Consider the following 20,031-nt stretch of genomic DNA (forward strand, 5'->3'; position numbering starts at 1 on the left):
AGAAGTAACCATTGTAATTCTCATCTTCCAGGATCCTCACACTGGGCCTGGGATTTCTCATCATCCCATTTCTTCCTGCGAGTAACCTGTTCTTCCGAGTGGGCTTCGTGGTGGCAGAGAGGGTCCTGTACCTCCCCAGCGCTGGGTACTGCATGCTGCTGACTTTCGGATTTGGAGTTCTCAGTAAACATACTAAGAAAAAGGTATTGGCCCAGAGTGGTGGTGCCATTCCTGACCAAGACGATGGGTGGATTTTACTAATGACATTTCCCATGTCCCTCTCTTCTTAAGAAACTGATTGCTGCTTTCGTCCTGGGAATTTTAGTCATAAACACTCTGAGATGCGTGATCCGCAGCGGCGAGTGGCGGAATGAGGAACAGCTTTTCAGAAGCGCCCTGTCTGTGTGTCCTCTCAATGCCAAGGTACGTTGGCTGCCATGTTTTTTTTTGTTTTTTTTTTTGCGGTATGCGGGCCTCTCACTGTTGTGGCCTCTCCCGTTGCGGAGCATAGGCCCTGGATGCGCAAGCTCAGCAGCCATGGCTCACGGGCCCAGCCGCTCCATGGCATGTGGGATATTCCCGGACCGGGGCACGAACCCTTGTCCCCTGCATCGGTAGGCGGACTCTCAACCACTGCACCACCAGGGAAGCCCGGCTGCCATGTTTTAAGTTCGACAGCTGAGTGAGGAGAATGGTTACCTTCACATGGAATCCAGCATATGACCTTGATCATATACTTGGAGTTTTTCTTTTTTTTAAATGATTTTGACAAAATTTATTAAAATTGCACTTAGCCAAAATAATACAAAAGAAATCATTAAAACCAGACAATGTCAGTGAAACAGCAGATTACCTAAACAAGTTTTTCCTCATCTTCCAGTTGGTCCAAATCATGGATTAAAGTGGTGGCAGGGAAGGTAACTCCACATATCTAGTCTGGGGTCCGGGGAGGCCCACAGTCGAACCATTTAGAGCACACTTTTCAAAACACGTGCTCCTGCCTCCTGAAATCTATAACTGGAAGATGATAATACCTGTGAGTGGACAGCAGTTCAGTTCAGGAAGTTTAAAGGACCCTGTGGGGTGTTCAGGAGCACACATTTCTATCACCTGTGGCTTCTCTACTTGGGATTCTTTTTGCCAGGTTAGGTAAAAATAAATGTACAGACTTTAAAATTGGCAGTGTTTTTGTTGACACAGTCTGGTACGAGTTTGTTTCACTCGTATCCTTGATGAATTCAGTCTCTTCACTTACCCAGCTGTGCCTCTTTGGGCAAAGGGGCGGGGGAATTGGTGGGGGAGGGACACGGGACGACAGTGCCTATCTCCTGGGTTTGTTGTGAGGCTTTAATGAAATGTGGCCTCTGAAGTGCCCTGACATGGTACTTAGAACATGGTAGGTGATCCAGAAATGTTTGCTTTCATAGGCTCCTTTTAGTTTTGGTTTTGGTTGTCCCATTAAATGAAAAGAAGGGAATGATACTTGCTCAAAATGGGAGGCCAAAGAGTTAGGTTAGAAGAATTCTCTGTTAGTATAGATCATTATTATTATTAAATAATGGTCCCATCTCCTTCGGTGTCATCAGAGTTGGAGCTTCCTAAGATGCTTAATTGTGATGGGGGAGTGGGGGGAGGATAAGAACTCCATGGAGTTCTGTCTCATTTCCACATTCTATGTGTAAGAGAAAATGGTGATTTCAGGCAAAATTATATGAAGAAATCTAATGAACAGTTGATGTCTTATTGCGACCGTGGAGTGAGGGATAGCATAAAAGGTGCTGACTCCTTGTTTGTCTTTTCCTTGGATTAAAAAAAAACCTTGTTCGTGTTTTATAGTTAGAGGCTGAGATTGAGTGAATTATTTCAAGCTTTTCTTGTTAATTTGATTTGCTGACCTAGCCATTTATTTTATGCTATTAAAAATAGATTGCCTGTGATTTAATTTCATAATGTTCATCGATTTGCTTTATTTTTACTTTTCTGTTTGAATGGCAGTAATTACCCCTTCGATTTATATAGTTCTTCCCCAGAAGGAACTCAAGATTTCTTCGTAGAGGCTCTATCACTAATCTCCATTATCCTCCCTCAAAGGTTGTCAGAGAGAGGTTATTTTCTTTAATTTTCCAAATGAAAGAAACTGAGGCATGGAAATATGGAGCTGACTTTATCTAAGTTAGTAACTTTGGTGGTAGATAGAGGCCTGGTATAGTGCTGTGCCCAGGTTACCCTAGTAAATGAGGGGGTATGGGACATATGTGATGTTTGAGCCTATACATCTGCCTTATGATTTCATATGTTATAGGCTAGAAAACACAGGGGCTGTGCAGATGGTCATGCATATAATCATATGTCTGTGTGTGTGGTTTTCTCTTTTAAATTTACGACATACACACAAGACCTCATCTTCAGAATGGACCCAGTAGTGATAAGCCTTTCCAAGAACATTTTTCAGTGCTGCTGTTCAGTATGAGCAAGATAGGTTTTTTTTCTTTTTTTTTTTTTTACTTCCCACTATAAACTGAAGTATAATAAAGTTCTCTTTACTTCCTTTTTTGGGAGCGGGGGAGCTAGGTTGATTTCAGGGAAGAGATCTCATTTAGAAAGACACTGGTTTCATTCACCTCTATTGCGGGAGATACATTTGATGCACTCATTTTCACTTTACATTCACTGACTATTAAGTAAGCTATTGGCACCTGGCTGTCAATTAGGCCCAGGTTTACAAATGAGACTCAGTGCTGTGCCTGGTCTGCATTTGAATTACCCACAGTCCCTTGCATATGGTAGGAACTCGGTCTTAGTGACTGAATGGAGACAATAGAAATTAAATTCCTACTATGGATGAGACACCAAGTATCTGATTGTATTTGCAGCCATTCTTAGTTTCCGAGGCTTGAAAGTGTGTGACACTTCGTATCAACCCTGGGATACAATTCTAAGTTCTTTTAACAATGAAAGGGATCATATACCACAATGAGGTATTTCCTTAAGGATGAGCCAGGATGGGTTATAGGATTTTTATGTGTTTAAAACATTTTAAGTTTAACATGAAGTTTTAACAGGAAATTTGAAACAAACTGGTTTTAGCATTGCTGTTGAATGTACCTCCTTCCCTTATGGATGCTTTCGCTTCGTTTGCATTTACATATCCTTGGGTTGCAATGGTGGGTTTTCTCTGTGGCTTCTGTGCTGGTTCGTTGCCTCAGCGTATGAATCACAAAGGCAGGAGGGAAAGTTCAAGGATAAATAGGCTTTTTCAATCCTTTACATTCCCGGGAAACAAAAATCACTCATTCTTTAAACTCTAGTTTAGGTAAACTGTTTCATAGGGGTTTGCTTTGGTTTTTCACAATGGGTTATCTAGGCAGCTGTTTTCTATTCAAATACTTCCCTCCACGTCACCCATAGGATAAGGCTGGCCTCTGGGTAAACTTGTTTACCAGTCTTAATTATGGACAGCTTGTCTTCTAGGGGGCTATCCAGTTTTTAACTACTTCCATTGAATTCACTGCAGTCTGATTTTGCGAAGCAACCCTCCGCCCTCCCCTGATCTCCTGGTCGGTGGCGTCGGGTCTAACAGAACAGCGGCTCTACTGCAGAGGGCATTTCAGCTCTTTGTCTGAGCTTTTTATTGAGAAAACAGAATTTCCCCGTAACAAAGGAAAGCAGCAGGAGCTCAGGGGCGGAAGAGGCAGGAGCTGTGTTAAAGTCTGCATAGAAGCTGTGTTTGTATTCTGGGGACCGCAGGCACATACGTCCTCACTCACAGGTTGGAGTCTCCAGATTCGGTCCCTTTGTGTGTGGGGCGTGAGGGAGTGGGTAAACACTTCCAGACTGGGGCTGGGGGAGGCACAAAATCAATCCACTTTGAGCCCACTTTTCAAAACCCACGATCGAGCCATAGCATTAACTAGTCTCCTGCAAGCTATAACATAAAGATGGTAACACCTACAGATGGACAATAATTTGGTTTAGGAAGTTTAAATTATACGGGGTGTGCTGCGCAATATTATACATTTCTATCGCCTGTGATTTCCCCGTTTGTGATTCCTTTTGTCCGATGAGGTAAAAATAGATGTATAGAGTTTAAAATTGGCAGTTAAAAAACAAATCTCGGGCTTCCCTGGTGACGCAGTGGATAAGAATCCGCCTGCCAATGCAGGGGACACGGGTTTGAGCCCTGGTCCGGGAAGATCCTACATGCCGCGGAGCAGCTAAGCCCGTGTGCCACAACTACTGAGCCTGCACTCTAGAGCCCGCGAGCCACAACTACTGAGCCCATGTGCCACAACTACTGAAGCCGGTGCATCTAGAGCCCGTGCTCTGAAATAAGAGAAGGCACCGCACCGCAACGAAGAGTAGCCCCCACTCGCCGCAACTAGAGAAAGCCCGGGTGCAGCAACAAGGATCCAACACAGCCAAAAATAAATAAATAAACGTATTTTTAAAAAAAATCTCTGTTACGTATGTGCTTAAAGAATGCCACAGTGCGCTATACCCTTCCAGAAATATCAGTATTTTTGAAGACGTGCTGTCACTGTAGGTTAAGATTGATAAGGCAGGATGTGATTATTCTTTTAAAAGGGGTTTTGAATGTTCAGATATAATGCTACTTGATTGTGCTCAAACCATTATTGTAATTCACCATGTATCAGTCTGCTAGGGCTGCCATAAGAAACTACAATGGACTGGGTGGCTTAAACAAGAGAATTTTATTTTCTCCCAGCTCTGGAGGCCAGAAGTCCAGGATCAAGGCATCAGAAGAGCTGGTTTCTCCTGAGGCCTCTCTCCTTGGGTTGCAGATGGCCACCTTCTTGCTGTGTCCTCACACGGCCTTTCATCTGTGTGCAGGCATCTCTGGTGTTTTCTGTGTGTCCAAATTTCCTTCTCTTCTGAGGCCATCAGTCAGATTGGATTAGGGCCCCGAAGAGCCTCATTTCAACTTAATGACCTCTTTAAAGACCCCATCTTTCAATACAGTCACATTCTGGGGTGCTGGGGTCTAGGGCTTCAACATATGAATTTTGGGGTCACAATGCAGCCCTTAACACCCAAAAGAAACATTCTTTTACCTTAAAAAATAATACATGGGGTAAATGAGTGGGTCTAGAAATTGTCTTGAGCAGCCCGGCCCCATTTTCACCCAGCACCTTAACAAATGGGTGTGGTAAATGGGTGTGATATAATGAGAAGAAACACAGGCTTTGGAGCCTGGGTTCAAATCTAGTACCACAACCTAGGGCAAGACACTTAATGGTGCCAAAGCAGCCCCTCAGTACCTGCCAGCCACTGCTGATAGTTAATCATTAGTCACCCTGCACACACCCAGTTGAATGAATTTCTGTAGCATCATCTCCTCTGAGACTGCGGTTGGCCTTTACATTGTAAGCCTCCAAAAGGAGCGTTTGACGAGTGGTAAATACTTCTGGTAATAGTCCTCACGAGTCCATTTAGTTCTGCTGCCCTGGACTCTTTGCTTCTTCAGTGTTCCTCAGACGTCCCCACTTTTTCACCACCACCCAGCTCCGTCCGCCATCCTCGCTCTTGGGGCCCAGCTCTCCCTGGACCCCCAGCATTGGCTTTTCCCTGACTCACGTGAGTTTCCCAGTGTGACTTATTTTACAAACCTAAGTCTGATTCTGACCCTCTGCCACCCTCCTACCCCTGGCTTTTGTTATGGGTTGAATTGTGCACCCCCCGCCCCCAAGATGTGTTCACATCCTAAGCCCTGTTTATTTAGGAAGGGGGGTCCTTGCCGATGTCATTCAGATGTAAGTTAAGATGAGGTTATACTGGAATAGGGTGGACCCTTAACCCACTATGACTGGTGTCCTTATAAGAGAAAGCAGAGACAAGGACACACAGCCAGGAGAGGGCCACGTGAACACAGAGGCAGAGATTCGGGTGCTGCAGCCGCAGAGCAAGGTACACCAAGGATGGCCGGCCACGGTCTGAAGACGAGACAAGCGTGGAAGTTTTCCTCAGAGCCTCCAGTGGGAACCAGCCTGGCTGCTGCTAATTTCTGCCTCCAGAACTACGGCGGAATACATTTCTGTTGTCTCTAAGCCCCCAGCTTGTGGTCCTTTGTTACCGCAGCCCTAGGAAACTCAGGCACTTACGGACCCCGCACTGGCCTCTCACTTCTCTTGGGGCAAAGACTAAACGGGACCCAGCGCCTCTCGGGGTTCCCTGTGTAGCCTGGTCTCCTCTGCCGTCTGCACTCAGCGACGCCAGGCTGCCTGTAGCTGCTCAGCCAAATGTACCAGGCTTCCTCTAGGCCAGGGACCCTGCCCCGTGCTGCTCCACCTGGGACGCTTGCTCCACTGCAGCCCCTTTACCGGGTGACCCCCATTCAGGTCTCTGCTGGAAGGCCCTTTATAGGACAGCCTTCCTGACACTCAACCAGGTGCCGTCCTCAGACTCACCTTCCTCCAGAGCCCCGGCCCCTTCGAGTGACACATTTACTAATGAGGGCATTTGACTCCCATCCAGGGCTCAGGAGGCAGGGGTCTGAATGGTTTGCCCACCATTGTATCTGTAGCTGCCGACATGGTGCCTGGGGTGCAGTCATTACCTAAAGGAACGAGGGAGGGCGAATTTGATTAGTGTAAAGTGGAATGCTAGTATTGCTACAGAAGAAAGGTGACGTACAAGAAAGTGCTGTATTTGTTTAAAGTACAGAATCGTCACTGTTTCCTCACATGCACGTGTGGTTGGACTTTGCAGCTCAGCCCTAGTGGGTGCAGGTGTGTGAGAAGGAGGGGCCATCAGGGTTTCACAGTAAAGCCAGCCCAGCTTCCTGACTTCCCAGTTTTCTCTGTTGAGTTCTTTAGTCAATATCCTGCTGTCACACTTTAGTGTTACCATCTGCTTGTCACCTCCCTTTTCCTCGAATCTTTTCTTACAGGGCAGGCCACTAAAGCACCAGCAAGCTCGGCCCAGCCTCTGTAGGGGTTTAGCTAAAGTTCTGGTAGGGGCTTGTTTTTTAATACCATTATCTTTTGCTTTCATTTAGAAGGTATGATAGGCATCCCAGCTCTGAACAAAGAAGTCTGGCAGCTGATGGCCAATTTTTCTCTCTCTTTTCAGGTTCACTACAATGTGGGCAAAAACCTGGCTGATAAAGGCAATCAGACAGCTGCCATTAGATATTACCGGGAAGCTGTGAGGTACTGCAAGCATCCTGTCTCACAGAAGAAATGCCGTCTTTACAGTACACATGTCTTATTTTAACTTTCTAGCGTTAAAAACCTGTCCCCATGAGGACCCCAACTTTAAGGTACATTTGCCAATTCCTGAGGGTTTAGTGAAGACTACAGGCTTGGTTTCTCTCTCCACTTCCAGATTAAATCCCAAGTACGTTCATGCCATGAATAATCTGGGAAATATCTTAAAAGAAAGGAACGAGCTCCAGGAAGCAGAGCAGCTGCTGTCCTTGGCTGTACAGATACAGTAAGCGCTGTTGTATAATCATGCTCAGGGCATGGAACTGCGCTCCAGCGGTCTGGGAGCTAAGCCTTTCTTTTCCTTGATTATCTTCCAGGCCAGACTTCGCTGCCGCGTGGATGAATTTAGGCATCGTGCAAAACAGCCTGAAACGGTTCCAGGCTGCCGAGCAAAGTTACCGGACGGCGATCAAGCACAGGAGGAAATACCCAGATTGTTACTACAACCTCGGGCGTTTGGTAAGCATATGGTGCCCTGTGGCTGCGGAAGAAAAGCTTGGTTTTCTTTCCTTCTTTATAATAAAGTGAGAAGAGCAACACCCATTCTAACCCTCTACATCTTATGAAGCTCTTTCACATACTTTTATCTCAGTTGAAGGTAGCTATTTGATTTCCTCATATGTAGTTTTTTTTTAGCTCTAATTAGAGAGCAAGCCAACTTGAATTAGCCAAGTTTGAGAGATCATAAAGGCAACAGGTTAAACTAAGGAATAAATTACAATTTTTAAAGTCCCTTCGTGCCCTGTAAAACAGTATTCCAAGGGGTTACTTCCTGATAAACATTGGTCTCTCTGTTTTTAAAACACCAATTGAATAAAAACTGAAATTTAAAAAAAGCAAACCCATAATGTGACTTCTGAGCTTTCCTCTTCTGCTGCCTCAAGGGACTGTTCCTGCATTTTTACAGGTAACTATCCCCCCATAAAAGAAAGCTCAGGAGCCCACAAAAGGGCTTTGAGATTATTCAATGGAAGTAGAACATAATGTGTTCCGTAGAGACTTTCTCATTTTGGTTACTAACAGGATATTTATAAAGCTGTTATTGCGCTTGACTTTTTTTTTTTAAATATAGTTTCTTTCTTCAAATAAATAATACAGCAGTAGCTCATACAGTAAGTTCAATAATCTTAAAATCTGAAAGCGTGGGGCTTCCCTGGTGGCACAGTGGTTAAGAATCTGCCTGCTAGTGCAGGGGACACAGATTTGAGCCCTGGTCCGGGAAGATCCAACATGCTGCAGAGCAGCTAAGCCTGTGTGCCACAACTGCTGAGCCCACGTGCCACAACTACTGAAGCCCGTGCACCTAGAGGCCATGCTCCGCAACAAGAGAAGCCACCGCAGTGAGAAGCCCGCGCACTGCAATGAAGAGTAGCCCCGCTCACCACAACTAGAGAAAGCCCGTGGGCAGCAACAGAGACCCAATGCAGCCAAAAATAAAATTAATTAATTACTTTAAAAAAAATCTGAAAGCATATATTGCTAATGATAGTGAAATAGATTTTGTCATCATTTCTGAAAGGCCTCCATGAGGACGCACAGCTTAATTATTAAAGCTCTTGCTTTCCTTAATAAAGAAAATAAGCGCACACCCAAAAAATGGTAGTTCTGTGAGGTGATGGAGGTGGTAACGAGAAAAACGGAGTTTATTACCGTGTGCAGCTGGCAGACAAGTGGGGTAACTCAAAGGGATGGTTAGAACTTGGGCTTATGTAGCATCTTAGCAGAGAACTATGTATTTGTAGAGAAATGACAAGACAAAGAAAGAGGTTTCAGGCTTCCAAGCTGACGAACTGTGGAAAGGTAAATATATGGGGGAAACCTCACATATATAATGAAGTGAGGTGTGTTTGTGTAGGTTTGTCTTCTCCATAGCCATAAACTTCCCCAGGAGGGGAGGCCGTCCTCCTTTCTCAGAAGTTTCTGCTTTTAGTCAGATCAGGGAAGCTCCAGGAAAGCTGCTTTCTGCATCTGTTGACTCTCAAATGCCTTCAGTGCAATAGTCTTTATGCCAAAATGGTATATTTGGGGTGGGATTTTCGGGTCCTCTGTCTTGTTTTCTTGGAGTAGGGAGAGACAGTAAAACTCCACTGTAATAATAGAGACCAGAAAATCCAGTCACACACACAGCAGGGTGGGTCCTTGCAAAGTTAATGAAGTGAGAATGGGATCTGGGAACAAATTGGGTATTATCCAAATCCTTGCATTGGTGGTTATTGCAGGGATGACTGTTTCTATTTACTGTGTCTACACTAGGACTTGCGTGACATATTATACTTGAGATGCACACGAATTCTTTCGTTCTTTTTTTTTTTTTCTTTTTTGGAGGCAGCTCTTTTTTCAAGGTATTGTTTGTGAAGTGAGTGTATCTGCCTGGAGCCCTCAGTTATACTTTAAAGCTCTAATACTTAGAGGTCTTCTTCCTTCCCCCAGTAGCTGCCTGTCACTGCAATTCCTTGGGGTTTGGAAAATTGAGAATTAATGCTAAATGAGCCAAGTTACGTCCAAAGAAAGGAAGACAGAATGCAAAATAGAAGATTTTAACCTGTGCTCCAGGCCCTGGAACTCATCCCCACTCTCACATAGAAGAGCATCTGTAGTATTGACGATACTGAGCCCTTGTACTGTTCTCTGTGTGCTGTTTACTAATTATGCTACCGTGAAGTAATCTTTCTGTGTTCCCTCCTGCCGACTGTTCCTGCTTATTTAAAGATTTTGCTCTCCTTTGTTGTTCAATTATCCAGCTTTTGCCTGCTTGACAGCTTAAAAACATTAAGAGCTTAATCTTTAACGGCTCAACCAGTATTTTTTTTTTTTTTTTTTTTTTTTTTTTTTTTTGCGGTAGGCGGGCCTCTCACTGTTGTGGCCTCTCCCCTTGCGGAGCACAGGCTCCGGAGCACAGGCTCAGTGGCCATGGCTCACGGGCCTAGCCGCTCTGCGGCATGTGGGATCTTCCCAGACCGGGGCACGAACCCGTGTCCCCTGCATCGGCAGGCGGACTCTCAACCACTGCGCCACCAGGGAAGCCCCAACCAGTATATTTTTATATCGGCAAATAATAGGAACTTAAAACTGAAGCGATTCCTTTTTGAAAAAATCTTCCTCAGTCACTCTTCAGTAGTGGGAGACAGAAATGTGTTTTGATTTCTGGATACAGGAAAGAAGGGACTATAATGAACTTCTCTTGTGATGTAGGAAATTGGGAAGAGCTGGATTATTTGGGACACATTACTAACATTAGAAAATTACGGTAATAGTGACTGGAGACAGTTCATTTTGCAAGGACTCATTGCGTCAGGCAGGATCCATTCACGAAAACCAAAACCATGCTAAGTATGTTTTTTAAAAATAATCTCTCTCTTTTTAAAAAATATTTATTTGTTTATTTATTTTGGTTGCACTGGGTCTTAGTTGTGGCATGCGGGATCTTTAGTTGCGGCATGCAAACTCTTAGTTGCAGCATGCATGCATGTGGGATCTAGTTCCCCAACCAGTGATCGAACCCCGGCCCCCTGAATTGGGAGCGCAGGGTCTTACCCACTGGACCACCAGGGAAGTCCCCATGCTAAGTATTTTAAATAGAGAAGATTCAATACAAGGAATGGGTTAGACAGTTGTTGGAAGAACACACATGGAAAGGTGACATTAACTCAGTAAAAGGAAACCCTGTAGGGTTAGGGGAACAAATGGAACGAAGTGATGCCACCAGAATTTAAGAGCTCAGAGAAGGCACCACATCTCAGGAGCTACCATCACCTGAAGGCTGAGATTGTGACAGAAGGACCACAGTCCAGCCCTGGGACTGTGGAGGGAGGGGACATGGCCACTGTAGAGACACTGCCAAGGACAAGGAAGGAGAGAGCAAGAATGGGGGGAAAGTGCTACTCCCTCTTCCAACTCTCTGATCATCACCTGTGACTTCTATTGGCAGAGAGACTTGACAGGGGGCCAAGTAGCAAAGCACCATGGGAAATGTAGTTTGCAGAGCATAGAAGGATGAGCATAGGACTAATAGGTAAATAACATACTTATTACGCGTCCACTTTCAGAATGGGTAGTTCTTGCTAAATCACCATTTTTCTCTGTTTCCCTTAAAGTGCTTGTTCACTTTGTATAGATGGTATAAAAGGTTAAGTTCAAGGCAAAATAGGAGTAAGTGTTACCTGGTTCAGGCTGGTGGTGTTCTTCAATAAATAGTAATGAAAAAAAATAAATAAAATATGTAAAGAATGTTTTTGTTGTGTCAACGAAGTTATGTTGGTTTACCTGGGTGCCTTTGAAAGAATGTCACCACAGATCGTCTCCACGTGACTCAAATGCCTGTCACTTGCTGGAGAGAACTGGCTGAGAAATCAATGGAACATCAAATATAAAGAGAATTAAATGTTGGTATAATTAGGCATCCTAAATTATTTTAAGTCTTTGAACTTTACATATTTCCTCATTTAAGGGCTAAAATATTGTAACTTGAGTTTCTGAGTCTCATGGGAAATTCCGACCTCTTTAGCAAATGGATATTCACAGATGTTTCTGTAATTCCCTAAACCTTCCTTTTTCTTACGTACTGTGCCACCTGTTTGCCGTGTGTGGGGTCATGGGGCAAGTCACAATGTTTCTGTTGTCTAATGAAAAGACAGACTTGACAGTAAATGAGGAAATAGCCTTAAACTCTGATAAATTGTAATCTTGTGTCCTTTTTTGCAGAGTTCAGGGGACCGTGTTCATTCAGATGCGTTGTGCATTTGAACTGAGTTAACGAGGGCAAGAGGGTTACCTGTTAAACAGTCCATCGCTTTCCCCCCTGCGTGCTTTTATTAACTGTGCAGATCCACAGCCAGCCATGTCATATTCTGTTATCGATGTTAACATTCCCTCTCAAACGAAAGCAACAGATCATTCTCTCCTTCCTGAAGGAGGCAAACAGGCTCCAAATTGGCCAAGAGGTTTACATTTACCGCTTAAGACTTTTCCAACCAGTTCATAAAGTATGTCTGATATACTCACACTTTTATAGGAAGCTTAGATGTAGGCAGGAAGACCATTCTTCACAAGGTGAATTTGGCACATAGACCTTTTAATCACATTAAGTATTTTGTTGACCATTTTAAATAATACCTTATCAAAGATAGACTATGTGAAGTCTTTCTGGAAAAATACTAAGGATTAGGTTTTTTCCTTAACCTCTCTTCAGTAGTCTGAAACATGCTTTGACACCTGGAATCACTAAATTATGGGTTGTAGTTAAAAGGTTGTAGGCTCAGGAGCTAGACCACCTGGTCTCAGTCCCTGCTCTCCCATTTCTAGCTGTGGCACTTTGGGCACGTTACTTCCTTTCTCTGTGCCTCAGTTATTGACTTCGTCTGTAAAACGGGGATAGTCCTCTCCTTCACTGAGATTGTTTGGACGGCTAAATGAGTTAATATGAAAAATTAGAAGCTCGATAGATACAAGTTCGGTTCGGTTTGGTTTGGGGTTTGGTATGGTTATATCTTGGAGAAAGAAAGCAAAAAAAAGAACTGGAGTATTGATTGGGGGTGTCCCTGCTTTCTGTTCAGTACGCAGATCTGAATCGTCACGTTGATGCGCTGAACGCATGGAGGAACGCGACCGCGCTAAAGCCAGAGCACAGCCTGGCCTGGAACAACATGATTATCCTCCTTGATAACACAGGTGTGGAGAAGCGATTCGGTCAGTCCACAGGGTAGTGCCGTCGGGTAATTAGGAAACAGATGCTTGTGCTTTTTTTTTTCCTAGTGTGTGTGAGAGTTTTTTTTTTTTTAATTAATATGGGCTTCAATATTTTACGTGACACATGTGTGTACTTCTAGAATATGGAGTTTCCTTTGACATATTGCAATAGGAATGTTTGGGAAGGTGACACTTCGCTTAGAGTTGGTGTTGAGTAATGGGGGCAGGTGTGCACTCGCATCTGATTTCTCCTGAAGCCTGTCTTCTGGCAATGGCCGTCATCTAGGATGCTGGAGGTACCTGGAAGTAAGTAAGAATGGCTTCTGGGCTTATGAGATGGATGGTGCTAGGTCCATGCTCTAAAGTTCATGGACGGTACTCAGAGGAGGTACTCTCACACCTACACTCAGATTCTTATTTTCGATATAACGGTAATAAATTTGGTGACCTGGTTTCTTAGCCCGTGCGAGACTCAATCAATTAGAAGTTTCTCTGTTCCCCTACTTTTAAAAATCCAGCCATCCCATAGGAAATGATAGTTTTCATTTGGCAGAATTTAAAGCTAGTAAGCCATCTACTCAGTGTGGAGGGTGATAATGCATCTTGTTCCTAATGAAAGTGTAGAATGTGAGCTTCAATACTATAAATATTCAGTTATTAAACTGTTGCTGTGATATTCTTATTCTGCAGACTTGCTTTCTCCGATTTGGGTATAACTGGTATTGGGGGAAATTGAAATTAGATTTTACATGCTTTGACAGAATTTAATCAAAAGCTGCTGGTATGTTATGTCAGAATTGTGCTGGACTGCAGTGGCTTTGCAACTGATAGGTCGTGTGTGTGTGTTGAGTGTTGTATATGTGTGTGTGTATTACATGTTGTACATTGATCTTAAGTAGTTTATTCATAATCATTGTACATAATGCACATAAGCCCTGTTAATTAGAGAGAGAGACTAAAATACTAGTACAATGCAAACATGTTTTTTAAGTTTTCCATTGTTCACCCACAGGTAATTTAGCCCAAGCTGAAGCTGTTGGAAGAGAGGCACTGGAATTAATACCTAATGACCACTCTCTGATGTTCTCCTTGGCAAACGTGCTGGGAAAGTCCCAGAAATACAAGGTGTGTGAACTGCAGGCCGTGATTTCTTGCAGTGAATGCCAGCATCTGACAGGAGCCATTGATGTAACATCTGCCCAGTTAAATTCAGAATTAGGCCCAACCAGTGGTAGTTGTGTACCAGTGTGGCTCAGTCAGTTTGCTTTGAGAAGTTGCCCAAGAGATGAATTTGTGGACTCAGACTCCACGTGCTTTCTGGTCAGAATTCACCAGCATTGCTCAAACGTGGGAGGGGAGGAGAAGCCAAAAAAATCCTAGCAGATGCCCCAGCTCCTGGCATGGAGCTATGATTCTGTCCCTGGTGCTGGGGCTTGTCCACTTCTGCGCAAAGAGTACCAGCCCGTGGAGAATATAGGATGGGTTCTCGCTGCTTCCAAGTTTTTCCTCACCTACAGGAAGTTACAGGTCATCTGCAAAGCCCTAGAAGTTTCTGACCAACGAAAACCACAAGATATTGCATCAGGCCTCTAACTAACTGGGGTCCCAGGGTGGGCCAGGAGTAGACCGTGAATCAGAAGGCACGTAACTCCCTGGATATTGAAGGGGACTCTGTTCCTAATAGCACTGATCTCAGGTTTTAGTTTTGTGTATCAGAACCACCGAGGGAGCCTGTGAGAATACAGATGCCCGTATTTCTCCCCGTGGCTCCGTTGGGTAAGGTCAGGGAGTATGCATTCTAACCAGCATCCCGGCTTCCTAGCGCAGATGTTACAGAAAACACACTTTTAGAAGCAGTGTCTTCGTCCTTTCATGAGAGAAATATTTCCTTTTTGAATCAGGGGCCATATCTGATTTTGATCACACTCGGCCTAATGGTAGTGATTAATTCATACTTCTCCTGTTCGGCTCATTAGATACCATTATCGGTATAATTTTCTGTAACAAGTAGTAAGATGTCTCATGCATTTCTACCCTTTTTGAATTGAATAATCAGGGAGTTTAATAGCATCAGAATACATTTTTGAATTTCTAGATTTTGCCCCCAAATAACCTTTTGAGGGGTTTCGTTTTATTTTTTACAGACCTACTTGTGTAGAGGGGAGGGAGGTGAGGTGTGTGGGTTCCTTTCTAATGACTTTCCAGCCATCTGTCAGCCTGGGACGGGGTGGGAGTGTCCAGTGACCATCTTTGAGATGCAGCTTATGTGATCATGTGCTGATTTTTCTATCATCCCACAGCTTATAAACTGGAATTCCTAGTAAGGTGACAGACCTGGGGTTGATTTGGGTTCCAGTTCACAGTGGTGTTTTGTGTGGTTTTTTTTCCAGATAAAGTAGAAAAGACTCCATAAAGCAGAATGGAGAAATGGGTTTCCTGTTTCTCTACACATCTTGCATCCTAACTGTCTAGGCCAGGGTGCTGAGCCTAAGATAGGAAAACAGGATGAAATCTGAAATAAGGAACTGAACTTTGGGCACTGGGCGGGGACGCTTGGATGAAGAGGTGACGTGGTGGTGACTTGCAGGGGTGGGGCAAGCAGACGTTGCAGCTGGGCCACCGTCCCCATCAGGACAGGTGTCTGAGGTCTGTGCATCTCCCTTTCCACCTAGGCATTTGCTGTTGTAGATTATCACTAACTCCTGGTCAATGTCCATAGTGAGCCTGGAGGCTCCTTGAGGCTGGAGTCTTAAGTCCCATTTTTGTGTCTCCATTGCCGCTCCACCCCTCCCCCACCACTGGGCATTTTGTAAGTGCCCAGTGCACCATTGTGAAATGATGGAACACATCCCACGTTAGGTTCTGAAACGTTCAGGCTTCCGGAATCTATTTTGAGACTTTGATGTGAGCATTCTCATTACATCCAGGTGATTATGGGGCACCTTTTTTTTTTTTTTTTTTTTTTTTTGCGGTACTCGGGCCTCTCACTCCTGTGGCTTCTCCCGCTGCGGGGCACAGGCTCCGGACGCGCAGGCTCAGCGGCCATGGCTCACGGGCCCAGCCACTCCGCGGCATGTGGGATCCTCCCAGACCGGGGCACGAACCCGTGTCCCCTGCATCAGCAGGCAGACTCTCAACCACTGCGCCACCAGGGAAGCCCATGGGACACCTTTTTAATCCGAGCAGCGCTTTTACCCAACAGCCATCATTTAACCACTCCTCAGTTTATTCTTCTGTAAAATGGAGATGGTGCTAAGAAAGAAATGCACAAGAAGGTAATTTATAACTATGAAACATTGTATACATGTATACATACACAGCAGTAATTTTAGTCTAGTGATTATTGAATGAAACTCGAAGGATCATGAAAATCCATTAGCATTTATAATGCCTATTGCCGTTTAATTTCCAAAAGTGATGTTTTTCAGTGGTGAACATTGCCTCTCGTGCTGATTCTCTTTCTGCATCACCTGTTCCCCGGGCCCTGAGTTTAAGAGCAGATTACGTTTAGAGAACAGTTTCCCCAACTCCAGACATTTATGTCATACCCTTGAGAATTTTCTTTTTTGGCCACATCTAGATACTACTTATTATTCACTTGATCTATTTCTTTAAATAGATTTTAAACACAAATGGTAATTAAAGTGGACACATGCTATCTTTACTAGAAATGTAAGGTAACTGAAAATAGAATAATTTTACTAAATCTCAGGTAGGTACTATTACTGGCCCAGGCTCTGAGCCTGAGGGTGAACCCTGGGTTAGCCTCAAAGGGAGATTGGAAGGTGTTGGGGGGTGACCCCAAACCACCACCAAACGGAGACTTTGTCTCAACTGAACTGGAAGAAAGGAAGGTGAATTGAAGAGGGAGCTATTCTTGCTATGTGACTCATGGTTTCAACTTCACGTTGGACCACCCGCATTCCCTTGCCAACCAGAGTGGTCTGCAGGGTGTTCCTCGTGAAAGGCTGTCTGGGAGAATAGACGTGGGTTTAAGATGCTGCTGAGATGCTGCTGCCACCCCGGCGGCCGGCGTGGCTGAAATGACCTCCGACTGCCCAGTCCTCGCCGCCTAGACAGACAGACCCTCACTTGCTCCTTTGCAAGGCCTTGCTGTGTCCCTGGTGTTACCCTAAACCTTGATCATACGCATTTTGTCTAACACACTTTAGAAAACAATATGTTACTTTACCTGTCTGTTGATGAAAAACAATCCCCGATTTTAAACGTGAGTTTCTTTATTTGTTCCTTGGCATAAGTCAGCTCGTTACCTGGGTCTTGAAGCATCCTTGAACCTCCACAGAAGGTCCGTCTGTGAATAGTTCATCCCTTCCCAGAACAGGGCCATTAAAAAGCCTGATTTAATAGATGAGCCTTTCATGGGCTTTGAATACCTGTGGGCATTTGTGTTCTAACGAGGCCTCCAGCCTGTCCTGCCTCCCAGGAGCCACTGAAGCATCCTCTCAGGACTGTCCCAATGTTACCCAAGATGGAGCATGTCTAACCCACACTCACGGTGCCCCACAAACCCACTCTTCCTCCTGACTCCCCTTCTTTTTTCAACGTGCCATTGTTTTTCTGTCTTCCAGGCTTGGAAACTATTTTTTTTTTTTTTTGGCCACGCTTTGAGGCATATGGGATCTTAGTTCCCCGATCAGGGATCGAACCCGTGCCTCCAGCATTGGAAGCACGGAGTCTTAACCACTGGACTGCCAGGGAAGTCCCCAGGCTTGGAAACTTTGACTCCTTTTTTTCTTCCCCTATTACCTCCCTGAACGATGTCCGCACTTGTGGGCGCTTGAGAAATGAGTTAAATGAATCAAAACGTGAATCTAGCATCCCCTAGAGAACTCCTCACTTGCCTTTTATCTCTACGTCTGTCGTCTCCAGATAACACTGCTTCCTTTGCCTGTGGGGGAGCATTTTAAAGTAGATTGAGGTTTCTCAGCCTTTCCATTTCTTATATTTGAGGTTTTAAATGGAAACATTTGAAAATCATCAGAAAGAGCACAGCTACAGATCTACACAATCCATTTGATTTTGGGTTTGTTTGCATTGTTTTCACTTTTGTTCCCAGCGTACCTAACATAGCGGGAAAACTTAGACTTCCTTGAAGGAGTTTCCTCTCCCCAAACTCGGACTGTAGACCCTGACTTTGAACTGAGTTCTGAGAGTGATGTTTGCTGACATCTTGCGTGTCATCCTGACATCTTCATTCATTCCCTCACAGACCACATTTCTAAAGTACAGATTTTTCTCTGCCAGCTCTGTCTAAAAGGTGGTGTCAGAGATGTTTGCCCAGCCAGCACAAGGCAAAGGAAACTGGTCTCCCTGCACTTTATAAAACATGTGATCCTGGGTATGGGAGGCCCCCTGGGAGAAGCTCATGTAGGGCACAGATAGGAGGTAAAAACCTGTCCCCAAACCCCCAGCCTTGGTTGTTGAAGCTGAGCCTGTGACCCTGATTAAAGCATGAGTGGCCCTTTAGGGACACGAATGTAGATGGTGTGATAGTCACCCCCAGCAGCTGTCGCTGAGAACGATGGGGCATCTTTAATTTTTCAACATTCTGGTAAAAAGGGGCCATGCAGTCGGCCATGGTCCCACGATGAGCAGGCTAGAAAACACTTAGCCGTGTTTCTCTGGCTGGGTTGGAAGTGAATACCGTATGGGGGAAATGCAAGTCTCTCCGAGAATCGGTTCCGCACTTCAGGGGCATTTGGTCACACTCACGTACAGTCCTGCAGTGGCTGAGGTGATACGTGGCTGTTTGTCCCTCATTCTCTCTGCTCATTTCCTCCAGCTGAACGGGCTGCTTCTGGGTCGCTGAGGGGGTGTGCGTCCTTAGGGGAGGTTAAGCAGACTCCACCTCCTACCTTGAGAATCCTAGAAATGAGCTCATCGATGCTGACCAGAAATGACATTTGCCTGGGTGTCCTCAGCAGCCCGGCACTTTCCTGCCTGACCTGTGCTCATCCTGCCCTGCACCCTGAACTGAGCTACTTGCTTAAGGTTGCAGAATTCCCGCCACTTCAGGGAGGCAGGTGGCGGAGTCATTAGCATATTCATCCTCTCTGCGGCCACCATCCCCTGACTACTGCCCTGTCACCTTTGCCCAGTCACACACTGCCCCAATGGATCATCCTTCCGAGCCTCTTCTCAACAGGGTGTGGCCCTGCTGGGCCTCCCAGATGTTTCCGGAAGAAGGATTTGGTGGAGCAAAACAAGCACGCTCAAAGTTTGAAACCCATAGATGATAAAACTGCATAAAACTTTTGCATCGCCTGGAGTACCTTATTTTTTATGTATTTCGTTTTTTAGGAATCTGAAGCTTTATTCCTCAAAGCAATTAAAACTCATCCAAATACTGCAAGTTACCATGGCAATTTGGGTAAGGAAATTTTTCAATTTGAATCATATCGAAATTCTGTGTCATTTTAATGAAACAGGTGCATTTCTGGAAAATCACTGTTGGGAGAGTTGTTATTCAAATCTAACCTGTATTGGCCTTTATAATCTGGTTCTAAAATACGGCATTTTAAGGAAATTATCACATTAATAAGGTAGCTATGTAACAGTCATATTTACAGATCTTAATTGCATGATCAGAACAACTCCTAAAATCCCCCACTAGTTAATCGCCTTCTGATGTTAAAACTCAGATTTTCTTTCTTTGAGTGAAGAGCCCTAGATAAACTGAGAAGTAGTTTGGAAGTTTGCCGCCTGACATGTGCCCTTTTGCCTCTTCTGTAGTGGACCTTCCTTATCTAGCCTGGTCTTCCCTGCATTCTTCTGTTCTGTGTCTTGGCTAAGAATGTATTCACAATGACTTATTCCCTAGAATTCCTTTCTTTCATTTTTACATCTCAATAATTCAGATTCTTAGAACATAGCATGTTGATGTTGGAAGGCTCAGTCATGTATTTTTCCACCAGATCTCTTCCCTATAGACTCTGTAGCTTCTCCTTGGAAAAGTGATGAAGCATCAGTGGTTGCTGTACTGCCCACGCAGAAAGATAGTTTTACTTAGAGAATCATTGTAATTGTCAGAGGCTTACCATTCTAATGAGTAGATTTCTTGGGACTTCCCATGTGGTCCAGTGGTAAAGAATCTGCCTTA

The 20,031-nt window shown here is 44.6% G+C and overlaps 1 protein-coding gene across 3 annotated transcripts in view; it reads left to right on the forward strand.

The window, feature by feature from the left end:
- Positions 1 to 20,031, forward strand: part of TMTC4 (transmembrane O-mannosyltransferase targeting cadherins 4) — a gene marked incomplete at its 5' end in the record, with an annotated part of 56,941 nt that overhangs the window by 34,765 nt on the left and 2,145 nt on the right. For all 3 annotated transcript variants that reach the window (XM_079721792.1, XM_079721791.1, XM_079721790.1), the window contains 8 exons: positions 32 to 203; positions 292 to 423; positions 7,090 to 7,169; positions 7,345 to 7,452; positions 7,544 to 7,685; positions 12,779 to 12,893; positions 13,924 to 14,036; positions 19,233 to 19,302. In XM_079721792.1, coding sequence (XP_079577918.1) covers positions 32 to 203; positions 292 to 423; positions 7,090 to 7,169; positions 7,345 to 7,452; positions 7,544 to 7,685; positions 12,779 to 12,893; positions 13,924 to 14,036; positions 19,233 to 19,302 — 932 coding nt within the window. The remainder of the gene's footprint in view (positions 1 to 31; positions 204 to 291; positions 424 to 7,089; positions 7,170 to 7,344; positions 7,453 to 7,543; positions 7,686 to 12,778; positions 12,894 to 13,923; positions 14,037 to 19,232; positions 19,303 to 20,031) is intronic.

The sequence above is a fragment of the Hyperoodon ampullatus genome (assembly GCF_949752795.1).
Source record: "Hyperoodon ampullatus genome assembly, chromosome: 16".
In the NCBI taxonomy this organism is placed as follows: Eukaryota; Metazoa; Chordata; class Mammalia; order Artiodactyla; family Ziphiidae; genus Hyperoodon; species Hyperoodon ampullatus.